Here is a 12632-nt window from a genome sequence, read left to right on the forward strand (position 1 = left end):
AGTATCTGACTCATGGATGTAACAGTACTGGATAGTACCTCTATTGTCCTCGGTATCTGACTCATGGAGGTTACAGTACTGGATAGTACCTCAGTATCTGACTCATGGATGTAACAGTACTGGATAGTACCTCTATTGTCCTCGGTATCTGACTCATGGATCACTTGTTATTTCATTCAGGACTTTGGGATGGCTGAGGAGTTTGCTACAAAGGCACTTGAATTGAAACCAAAATCATACGAAGCGTACTATGCCAGAGCCCGAGCCAAGCGTAGCAGCAGGTAACCTTCTATTTACATCCCTGCTTCCCTTCCATTGTAGAACAGTTGACATATTCTGCTCTGATCTCATATTTTTCAGTCTCTCATCATAAGATTTTCCTCCTTTTTTGTGACCAATAGTTTTTTACTTAGTTTATACATTTTCACAGCCGTGTTTTATAAAATAAATAAAATCATTAAAAAACACTTAATGTAAGAATACAAACCTTACCTCAGTTCCAACCCTGTTGCATTTTCCCACTCCTGCCTGTCTCTGCAGGCAGTTCCCTGAGGCCTTGGAGGACCTGAATGAAGCAATGAAGCAGAGCCCCAACCACCCTGAGATCCAGCGCCTCCTGCAGCGGGTAGAGGAGGAGTGTCGACAGCTTACCCAGGAGGAGGAGGACGCACAGAAGCTGGAGCCTCCCCCATCTCCTCCCCCCTCGCCACCCCCAGACGAGGGGGAGGAGGAGGAGATGTCCCTGTCCTCCCTCCCACTCCCCCTGGAGCTCCCCCCTCCCCCGGAGCCTCGGCTGGAGGACATGGAGCCGGTCCAGGATCTGTTTGAGGACGAGGACTTTCTGGAGCAGGAGGCCATGTCAATGGGGAGTATGGGTTCTATGGGTCTGGCCCTCGAGAGGGAGCTCTGCTCCAACCCCTCCAGCCTGCCTATCATCCAGAGCCCCCCTCTTTCTCCAACCATCCACCAGCACCCCTACCACCAGGACCAGGCCTACCTGTCAGGGGGCTCCCCCATGGGCCAGGCTTACGTCTACGACCACCCCAGCCCCACCTCCAGGTCATCCCCCGGCATCCAGAACTACCAGCTGCCGTCGCCCCCCTCTCTGTCCCCCACGCACCACAACTCCCCCTACCGACACAGCCCTCCGCAGGCCTCCCCGGTGCACCAGACCACTTACCGCTTCAGCCCCCCGCCCAATGGAGGAGGGGGACAAGGGATGGACCACGGATACCAGAGCCCCCCACTATCCCCTCTGCGTCGGGGTGGGGTACAAAGCCAGTACAGAGCCAGTCCCCCGGTGGAGAGTGTGTGTCTGTACAGGTCCCAGTCAGGGTCTCCGGTGCGCTACCAGCAGGAGCAGCCTACCCTTTCAAAGATGAGCAGCCAGAGGTCCTTCCAGCAGAGCTCACAGCCTTCCCTGCATAATCAGGCCTCCCTGCACCACCAGGCCTCCCTGCACCACCAGGCCTCTCTGCACCACGACACCCTCCAGACCCACCAGCACCACCAGGCCCAACTGAACCACCAGGTCTCCCAACAGCACCACCAGGCCCAACTACACCACCAGGCCTCCCAACACCACCAGGACTCCCTGCATCACCAGGCTCAACAGCACCACCAGGCCCAGGGCCTGCGCCTCCAGCCCTCCATGGCCCAGATTGTTCGCACCAACCAGCCCAGCAACACATACGGCCAGATGGGCCACCCCATGCGTTACCAGGGGGCCTCCATGGATGTGCCGATGGAGAGCCAGAGCCGGTTGATGTACCAGCCCTCCCTGGATGGTCGCTCCATGCCCCAGTCCAGCCTCTCAGCTGGGGCCCTCTGTCAGCACGGGGGCCGAGGAGGGGTCATAGAGGGCCTGATGAAGGATGAGCTACCCCAGCGCCCCTCCTCTGCCTACCGTGCCAGCAGTGGGGGAGGACAAGGGGGCCAGCTCCAGGGCGCTGTCCGCTATAGCCAGACCCCCCAGATTAGCCGCAGCCAATCAGCTGCCTACTACCCTGGTGCCAAGCACGAGCTGGAGCGACAAAACAGTGCCATGCCCCAGTGCCAGCTCGGATCACCAGAGATCGGCCACATGGTGAGGCGGCCCGTCAGTGCCACTACCACGGAGATCAAACCACACATTTCCACTCCCCGGCCCCTCATCCACTCCCAGAGCGCGGGCCTCCGCTTTTCCCCTTCCAGCAACAACATCCCCACAGGGGGCTCTAGCTGTAATCTAGTCCCAGGCTTCAGGCCTTCCTCCTCCATCCAGGGGATGGAGATCCCGCTGCAGGTGGCTTACGATGGCTACGAAGGCTACGAGGGGTACGAGCGTTCCTGTAACGACGACATCTCCCCAAACTCGCCCTCCCAGGGGGGCGGTGGGGGGCTGTACCAGGGTGAGAGCACCCGCTCACGGACCACGCCCTTCATGGGCATCATAGACAAGACAGCACGGACTCACCAGACTCAATACCTGCAGCAGCCCTCGTCCCAGCGGCCCTGGGCTATGACCTCCATGGACTCTGGCATCAGCCCCACATCGCCCGGCCAACTGGTCCAGCAGGGCTCGTCCTACAGCCCCCCCACCTCGCTGGGGAACTTCGCTTACTACAACAAGACTAACAACGCCCAGAACGGACAACTCCTGGAGGAGGACTACTACCCCCAGCAGCCCCAGCAGCAGCAGTCCTCCCTGGGCAAGCTGGCCAACGGCGCCTCCCGGGGTGGAGGAGGGGACATCCTGGAGAGGGTGAGCAAGGTGCCCACCTACCCAGACGTGAAGGTGGCCAGGACTCTGCCCGTAGCTCAGGCCTACCAGGACAACATGTACCGACAGCTCTCCCGTGATATGTCCCGTGACTCTAGGCAGGGCCCCACCTCCCCCATCAAACCAAAGAGACCTTTCGTAGAGTCGAATGTGTGAATGTACCGTCCACGGCCGGACTGGGCGTGTGAGTGGGAGGGGAGAAAGGGAGGGGAGGAAGGGAGGGGAGGGGGGGATGTTGAGTTAAGGCTGCTGACCTTGTTTGACGTTGATGAAGAACACATGATACATAGACAGATTACAGCCCCGCTCACACAGAGAGCAGTCTACAACAGGCCCCGCTCACACAGAGAGCAGTCTACAACAGGCCCCACTCACACAGAGAGCAGTCTATAACAGGCCCCACTCACACAGAGAGCAGTCTATAACAGGCCCCGCTCACACAGAGAGCAGTCTACAACAGGCCCCACTCACACAGAGAGCAGTCTACAACAGGCCCCACTCACACAGAGAGCAGTCTATAACAGGCCCCACTCACACAGAGAGCAGTCTACAACAGGCCCCACTCACACAGAGAGCAGTCTACAATTGGCTCCACCCAGACAGAGAGCAGTCTACAAAAGGTCCCACTCACACAGTGAGCAGTCTACAACAGGCCCCACTCACACAGTGAGCAGTCTACAACAGGCCCCACTCACACAGTGAGCAGTCTACAACAGGCCCCACTCACACAGTGAGCAGTCTACAACAGGCCCCACTCACACAGTGAGCAGTCTACAACAGGCCCCACTCACACAGACAGTAGTCTACAACAGAACCCACTCACACAGAGAGCAGTCTACAATAGGCCCCACTCACACAGTGAGCAGTCTACAATAGGCCCCACTCACACAGTGAGCAGTCTACAATAGGCACACACGGGGTAGTAGTCTAGTCATACAGTACATAGATACTAACACACTGGGGGTAGTCCTGATCAAACACCGGGCCAGTCCTGATCAAACACAGGGCCAGTCCTGATCAAACACAGGGTCAGAGTCCCTAACACTTCCAGGGGGAGGGAGTGGGAGTGAAACTGAGGGCCCTTACCTTACTGTACCTGTGAATTCTCTATCCATCTACCATATGCTATCTTTAAAATACGACTTGTGCTCTTATTCAAGGTTGCTAGACTCTCTGTAATACAATATTAATATGTTCACTACTGTAAATGGGTCAGAAATTACACCGTGAGTGTGCATAGAGAAATTATTATATTTATTATTAAGTTATATAATGTAAATACATATAAAAACATGAATGATTTTCTTTGTGTTCTTTCTGTTTTTAATTATTTTTTAGCCTTCTGTCCTTGTGCTGTCCTTAATAAGTCCTTGCTCCCATCGAGCGCTTTTTCAGCTATACAGCCAGCTGAAACTCGTCCAAAACACTCAATCATCCAAGAACTAGGCCGGAAATATCTTTAGTCGATTTAAGGATGAAAAGTGTATAACTGCAACACAAAAAGTCACAGCATACAAAACACACACATACTAAGTAGCTAGCATGTTGATAGCAGCTAGCTACATTCATTTCAATAGGAACGGCTAATCCGGTTTAGGCTAGTGACAATATATCTGTAAAAGTAACACAAACGTATGATATGTAAGTGTAAATAAAACAACCAGGAATGTTAATACTTACAGATGATGCCAACTGAAGGGCTATAAAGGACAGGATGACGGTGGATAGAACAGTATATCGTGGTTAGACTGAACACTAAAAAGCAGTAAACAAAAAAATCATTAATTTCATATGAATGGCACTTCTTCTGCAATACAAAGACCATTAGGTGGGTGCAAAGGCAATACATGCTTAATGTGGTCCATGATGCAACAACATGGTTTCAGAATCAACTAGGACAGGGAATGAGGGACATTTAGAAACTTTGAATTACTCACATGTCAAAGGATATTTTCCTAGTTTCTAAATATTAGCTTTGTCATGTTATATTTTTGGTATTTTAATTTAACTTTTTATTACGTTTATATTATTCATAAATGTCTGCACTAAATGCCTGTGAAGTTCTTAACTTAAGGTGCACTTTATGTATTTTTGTTACTTTATCGTTATTGAATGTTATTGATTTTGTATTATTGGAGGTCAGTTGGGGCTTCTGACCAATGATACTGGATTATTACTGATTACTCATTGTCGTAGGAACTCTGATCTACAAAGCAAAGTAGTGAATGACAATATAAAGTGCAAACAATGTTTTTAAATGTCTGAAGATGTATAGACTTTATAGCACATTGTAAAAGCTGCATATACTGGCCATCCCCCTCAACCCAACCCCAGATCCCTTCATAGACAGACGGATCTCATACGCAAGTGGCTTGTGTTCTTTTTTTATCCTTACCACGAGTGAAAATGGTCCTCTTTTTGCAGTTTCCTTATAGCTACTATTCAATTCAATCACAGTGTGTGGAACCTATTGACTGATAGTCAATCAGATGGTCCCAAATCCAGTGACAAAGCACTTAACTTCAATGTCAAGGGAAAGTCCTGGAGAGAGAAATGTAAAGGTTGTATTCATGAACGGACTAACATATTTTTATATTTGCCTGGTGAGAGTATAAAAACAATGGGTGTGTGAATGTACTTCAGTCAGATTGAATGCTCAGTCAGTTGCCACTGCTTCATGGACTGCTTCCATTTTGATCTTGTCTGCTATTCAAATGGGTGAATAAAATTATTCAAATGGTTCCCTACCCACAGGATAGCTCATTTGGACAACTTTAAGACCATACTGTATGTGTGAGGAATTGTACTATTCTTTCAAAAAGGACTATAAAAGGACTTTTGAGGTGTTTTGTTTTCCAACTTTCGATGTAAATTAGTTGACTGTAAAATGTAAATTAGTTGGCTGTAAATATTCAGATGCATGTTTTATTATTTATCCTGATCTCAAACAGAAACACATACAGTATACACAGTGTCCTGAATCTGGTCTGGGATCTGTGATAGACATCTGGGATATACATCTGGTCTGGGATCTTTGATAGACATCTAGATATACATCTGGTCTGGGTTCTGTGATAGACATCTGGGATATACATCTGGGATATACATCTGGTCTGGGTTCTGTGATAGACATCTGGGATATACATCTGGGATATACATCTGGTCTGGGTTCTGTGATAGACATCTGGGATATACATCTGGTCTGGGTTCTGTGATAGACATCTGGGATATACATCTGGTCTGAGTTCTGTGATAGACATCTGGGATATACATATGGGATATACATCTGGTCTGGAATCTGTGTTAGACATCTGGGATATACATCTGGTCTGGGATCTGGGATAGACATCTGGGAAATATAGTACCAGTCAAAAGTTTGGACACACCTACTCATTCAAGGGTTTTTCTTTATTTTTACTATTTTCTATATTGTAGGATAGTAGTGAAAACATCAAAACTATGAAATAACACATATGGAATCATGTAGTAACCAAAAAAGTGTTAAACAAATCCAATTCTTCAAAGTAGCCACCCTTTGCCTTGATGACAGCTTTGCACACTCTTGACATTCTCTCAACCAGCTTCACTTGGAATGTTTTTCCTACAGTCTTGAAGGAGTTCCCACATATGCTGAGCACTTATTGTCTGCTTTTCCTTCACTTTGCGGTCCAACTCATCCCAAACCATCTCAATTGGTTTGAGGTCGGGTGATTGTGGAGGCCAGGTCATCTCATGCAGCACTCCATCACTTTCCTTATTGGTCAAATAGCCTTTACACCGCCTGGAGGTGTGTTGGGTCATTGTCCTGTTGAAGAAAAAAATGATAGTCCCACTAAGCGCAAACCAGATGGGACGGTGTATCGCTGCAGAATTCTGTGGTAGCCATGCTGGTTAAGTGTGCCTTGAATTCTAAATAAATAACTGACAGTGTCACCAGCAAAGCACCACCACTCCATAACACCTCCTTCTCTATGCTTCATGGTGGGAACCATACCTTCGGCGATCATCCGTTCACCTACTCTGCGTCTCACAAAGACACGGCGGTTGGAACCAAAAACGAACCTTTGGACATCAGACCAAAGGACAGTGTTTCTTGGCCCAAGAAAGTCTCTTCTTGTTATTGGTGCCCTTTAGTAGTGGTTTCTTTGCAGTAATTCGACAATGAAGGCCTGATTCACGAAGTCTCTTGTGAACAGTTGAGATGTTGAGAAGTGTGTGTTACTTGAGCTCTGTAAAGCATTTATTTGGGCTGCAATTTCTGAGGCTGGTAACTCTAATGAACTTATCCTCTGCAGCAGAGGTAACTCTGGGTCTTCCTTTCCTGTGGCGGTCCTCATGAGAGCCAGTTTCATCATAGCGCTTGATGGTTTTTGCGACTGCACTTTAAGAAACTTTCAAAGTTCTTGACATTTTCCGGATTGACTGACATTCATTTGAAATGCATTCCAGGTGACGACCTCATGAAGCTGGTTGAGAGAATTCCAAGAGTGTGCAAAGCTGTCATCAAGGCAAAGGGTGGCTTTGAAGAATCTCAAATATAAAATATATTTTGATTTGTTTAACACTTTTTTGGTTACTACATATGTGCTATTTCATAGTTTTGATGTCTTCACTATTATTCTACAAAGTAGAAAATTGTACAAATAAAGAAAAACCCTTGAATGAGTAGGTGTGTCCAAACTTTTGACTGGTACTGTACATCTGGGATATACATCTGGGATATACATCTGGTCTGGGATAGACATCTGGGATATACATCTGGGATGTACATCTGGTCTAGGATAGACATGTGGGATATAGATCTGGGAAATACATGTCCGATAGACATCTGGGATAGACATCTGGGATATGCATCTGGTCTGGGATAGACATGTGGGATAGACGTCTGGGATGTACATCTGGGATTGACATTTGGGACAGACATGTGGGATAGACATCTGGGATATACATCTGGGATGTTCATCTGGTCTGGGATAGACATCTGGGATAGACATCTGGGATAGACATGTGGGGTATACATCTGGTCTGGCATAGACATGTGGGATATACATCTGGTCTGGGATAGACATGTGGGATAGACATCTGGTCTGGGATAGACATCTGGGATAGACATCTGGGATAGACATGTGGGATAGACATCTGGTCTGGGATAAACATGTGGGATAGACGTCTGGTCTGGGATAGACATGTGGGATAGACATGTGGGATAGACGTCTGGTCTGGGATAGACATGTGGGATAGACATCTGGTCTGGGATAGACATGTGGGATATACATCTGGTCTGGGATAGACATGTGGGATATACATCTGGTCTGGGATAGACATGTGGGATAGACATCTGGTCTGGGATAGACATGTGGGATATACATCTGGTCTGGGATAGACATGTGGGATATACATGAGGGATAGACATGTGGGATAGACATGTGGGATATACATCTGGTCTGGGATAGACATGTGGGATAGACATGTGGGATATACATCTGGTCTGGGATAGACATGTGGGATAGAGTAATGAAGCTGTATCCTTTCCACCAAACCTCCAACCAGACAAAACGCAAAACTCTGAAGCGTTCTAGTTTTATTATTTAAATGTATTTGCTTGCTGAGCAGAGTTCTTTAGTCTGTAAATGTGAGCTTGCAGAGCGCTGTGATGAAATATTAATTAAAAACTAAAAGAATGTGTTTTTATCTCATGATAACTGATTGTAATCTGTACAGTCAACCCTATGTATTGAAGAATAGCATATTTATAAATGGTTACCAACTGAAAAACATCCTGCATGTCATTTATTTGCTTTGGTCTTTCAGGTGAATGATATGAATAGCTGCATACAGTATCCTGACATTTTTATTGTCAGGGCATTTCTTATTTAGTGTTACATGCCTTAACTTGCCAAGCAAGCATAAACTACTAGTCTGTAGCTTGTGTGGTGGCTAATTTCTGCATTACCAAATGAGGAGAGTTACAAACTTCACACACCAGTCAGAGTTATACTTAAAACTACATCTTTAATAATTAAGATGCTTTTGCAAAAGCACTTGACTTTCAATGATGCGCTATCTCTAATGAACCATTGAAAAGTGACTACACAAAAGTACAAAGATCTTTTATAACCAAGATACACCCCTCTCAACGTACATGACAAACCACAGATCTTAGGAACAGTTCACAAAGGTTAACTTTTGTATGAAAGATATCTATAAAACATATCAGACAGCAACTGCTGTGTCAACAGTTTTCATTGTATAGACCAGTGTCTGGTCCTCCTACCCCAAACTGGAACCGTCTCTCCCTGGTACGGTATAGAACAGAACCATTAGCTCACCCAATGGCATAAATCAATTGACAACTCTAGATACTCCAATCTCAAGTAAACCACCTCTTGACTCCACTCCTGGACAAGCTCACTGAGGGGAGTGAGCCTCTAGGTTATACACTATCCCAAGACAAGTGCAACATCAGAGGGGACATACAAGGGTCCAGACACTGCCATACACCTTCCCCCAATGCCAAAGGAGGGAGTGACTTGCGCACAGACATTGTGGAGACAAGTAATTGGTTCCTGATAAGTGAAATAAATGATTATAGGTAAATGAGTAAAGAATCCTGTCAAGGATTCTAGGAGTGGTGGTTGGAGTCAGGCGCAGAGAGTAGAGGGTAAGTAATACGTATTTTATTTCTCCGGCACAAAACGTTCACGCCAAAACAGAATGGCGCGTAATAAGGTAGACCAACCCAAAACACAGGGCAAACAGTCCGGAGAGAAAATAAGGCGCCAGCCAGCACATCCAAATAACAAAACAGTGAAATAATCCTGCATAAACCTGGGCGGAATTAACAGGCTTAAATAAACACAAATCAAGAAATGAAACAGGGAACCAATAAGACCAAACAAACAGAAAAGGAAAAAGGTATCAGCGGTGGCTAGTAGACCGGCGACGACAACCGCCGAGCACCACCCGAACAGGCAGGGGAGCCACCTTCGGTGGGATTCGTGACAAATCCACTCTGAAACTCATCTAATTAGTAATTCGTAGTTGATGTAGAATGTATAATGAATAGTTAAAGTACTGAACGTAAGTCCCATAAAGGTCTAGTAGAGGCTGGAGAGGGAGAGAAATGTGTGTGCGTATTAGTGGACCTAAGAGAACCGTAGACATTTGTTCTACCTGACCTAGCAACTTTGAGAGGCTTTGGAGGAAATATGGGAGTAACTCTGAAGGTCTCAGTAATCTCGGGGGGAAAGCACAGACAGCGCTGGATAGTGATTAACAGTTGTGAGAAGTCCTGGGAGGGATACATTCATCTACTGTTTGTGTGTATGTATGTGCGTAGGTTATCTACTGTTTGTGTGGAGGTGTGTGCGTAAGCGGAGAGAAAGGATAAAATGAACTTCTTTGTCAATGTTGGGCAGAATGTTCTCTGAATAAACCGTATGAACCTTTTGCAGAAAGCTGAGTCTTTGCCTAATTATTATTAACCCATTGTGTTACAAACCTTGGGGATTAGTCAAAGCTTATTGATTGTTAATTATTATCATTAGGATAGAAAATTCCTATAACAGTTCCCCATTAATCACGCCATCCCTTCACATGGTTTAACAGATACATTCACATATGACAAGTATCTCACATAAGCATATTATGCAAATAAAACATCTTAATTATCTATGTTACCCAACTAATTCTGATTCATCCGCCACATTCCCCTCTCAAGGGACTCCGTCCCTTCTAGAGAATCAGAACAGTAATGTTACACCTTACAAACAGTAGTTGTAGATTATATGAATTATTTCAAAAAAAATACATTATCAAATTTAAAAGAAAATAAAGAATCAAATCCCTTCAATTTCGAGTACCTTAGCTTCATGTAAGCTTTCTCCCTTCGGAAACTGAGTTTACAACCTTGATTCTACAAGACAGACTTGCACATGTTTAATCCCACAGAATAATACATTGTTGAGGAAAATACAAAAGAAAACAGAATATAAAATTCTCCCTAAGTTACAGGAGAACCAGTGTCTAAACACAGGCCTCATCTCAACAGAAAGAACAGTCATCCCTCTGAGTCCCCTCTCAACTTAAAAGAAAATCACAAGACTTAAGAACATTCATTCACATAGAAAATACATATATTCTACATAAACCAAAAATCATCAAACAATAACTCATTGCATGGGGTTCCTGCACATGACCACAACACTAACTCAGCCTCATTCAAACCCCCAACACATTTTCTGAACACTAGCAATTTGTCTGGGAAGGTTATGATACACAGTCACCTGCACGAACCCATGAAGAAAAAAAAATGCATACAGTTTATGGGATTCAAAGCTATATTTTCCATAGACAGTGAAAAACACATATTTAATGCATAATGCAGTGCATGCAACAATGGAGTTTAATAAAATAATCTTTAGTTATCTATCACACCCCAATGGATCAGCATAGTATGTTGGAAATGACTATTTCCATCCCAGAAACTAAAATTAGCATATCGTGTTGTACAAATCCAGGTAGTGACTCCTGGTTAAAATAAAATGTATTCCCTTGGTGCCTAATGAACATGACCCAAGACAAGCATCATGATTCCACTATTTATAAGGCAATGTCTATAGATCAAATAGATTAGGATCATTTTCACTTTCCAGATCAGAGTTCAGAGCGTCAACATCTTTAGTTCATAACAACAATCAAAACAATCAATCCCTAATACATTAATTTCTTCACTCATATAGATATTAACATACTCAACTCAAGCCTTCAGTTTTAAAAATCATTCAATTTCCAAATAAAATCATAATTAGAACCGGCCGCAAAACCTGAACCTATAGGGGAGGGTCTGGGTGGGCAGACCCCACTCCACCACTGGCTCACCCCACTTCACTGGCTCCCCTAGAGCATGATCTCCTGCCGCCGACCACGGACTGGGGACCCTCGCAGCGGGCACCGGACTGGAGGGCGACTCTGGCGGCGCCGGACAGGCGGGTGGCTCTGGCGGCTCCGGACAGGCGGGCGGCTCCGGACTGGCGGGCGGCTCCGGACTGGCGGGCGGCTCTGGCGGCTCCGGACTGGCGGGCGGCTCCGGACTGGCGGGCGGCTCCGGACTGGCGGGCGGCTCCGGACTGGCGGGCGGCCTGGCTCTGGGCACAGGCACAGGACTCACCAGGCTGGGGAGACATGCAGGAGGCCTGGCTCTGGGCACAGGCACAGGACTCACCAGGCTGGGAAGACATGCAGGAGGCCTGGCTCTGGGCGCAGGCACAGGACTCACCAGGCTGGGAAGACATGCAGGAGGTCTGGTTCTGGGCGCAGGCACAGGATTCCCCCGGCTGGGGAGACATGCAGGAGGCCTGGCTCTGGGCGTAGGCATAGGACTCACCAGGCTGGGGAGACATGCAGGAGGCCTGGCTCTGGGCGCAGGCACAGGATAGACCGGGTCCTGAAGACGCACTGGAGGTCTAGAGCGCACGGCCTGCACAACCCGTCCTGGCTCGATGCCCACTCTAGCATGGCACTTGCGGGGGGCTGGGATGTAGCGCACCGGGCTATGAGCGCGCACTGGAGACACCGTGCGCTCTACCGCATAACACGGTGCCTGACCAGTACCACGCCGCTTCCGGTAAGCATGGGGAGTTGGCTCAGGTCTAACGCCTGACTCCGCCAATCTCCCCAAGTGCCCCCCCCCAAAGAATTTTTGGGGCTGCCTCTTCACCTCCACCTGCTTCCCCGGCAGGTTGTTGCAATGGTCAAATAGCTGTTCCCAAGTCCAGTCTATTCTTCCCTCCAATTCCTCCAGCAACCAGGATGCCATCACCTCCCGAGCACGCTGCTTCCTCCACTCCTGGTGCCGCTCCCCTCCACGCTG

The 12632-nt window shown here is 47.1% G+C and overlaps 1 protein-coding gene across 1 annotated transcript in view; it reads left to right on the forward strand.

The window, feature by feature from the left end:
* Positions 1 to 5670, forward strand: part of LOC115152867 (protein TANC2-like) — a 411487-nt gene extending 405817 nt beyond the window's left edge. The window contains exons 29-30 of the mRNA XM_029697757.1: positions 181 to 281; positions 541 to 5670. Of these exons, the coding sequence (XP_029553617.1) occupies positions 181 to 281; positions 541 to 2917 (2478 nt within the window). The 3' untranslated portion in view covers positions 2918 to 5670. The remainder of the gene's footprint in view (positions 1 to 180; positions 282 to 540) is intronic.
* The last annotated feature ends 6962 nt before the right edge of the window (positions 5671 to 12632 follow it).

Source organism: Salmo trutta, chromosome 18 (assembly GCF_901001165.1).
Source record: "Salmo trutta chromosome 18, fSalTru1.1, whole genome shotgun sequence".
Classification (NCBI taxonomy): Eukaryota; Metazoa; Chordata; class Actinopteri; order Salmoniformes; family Salmonidae; genus Salmo; species Salmo trutta.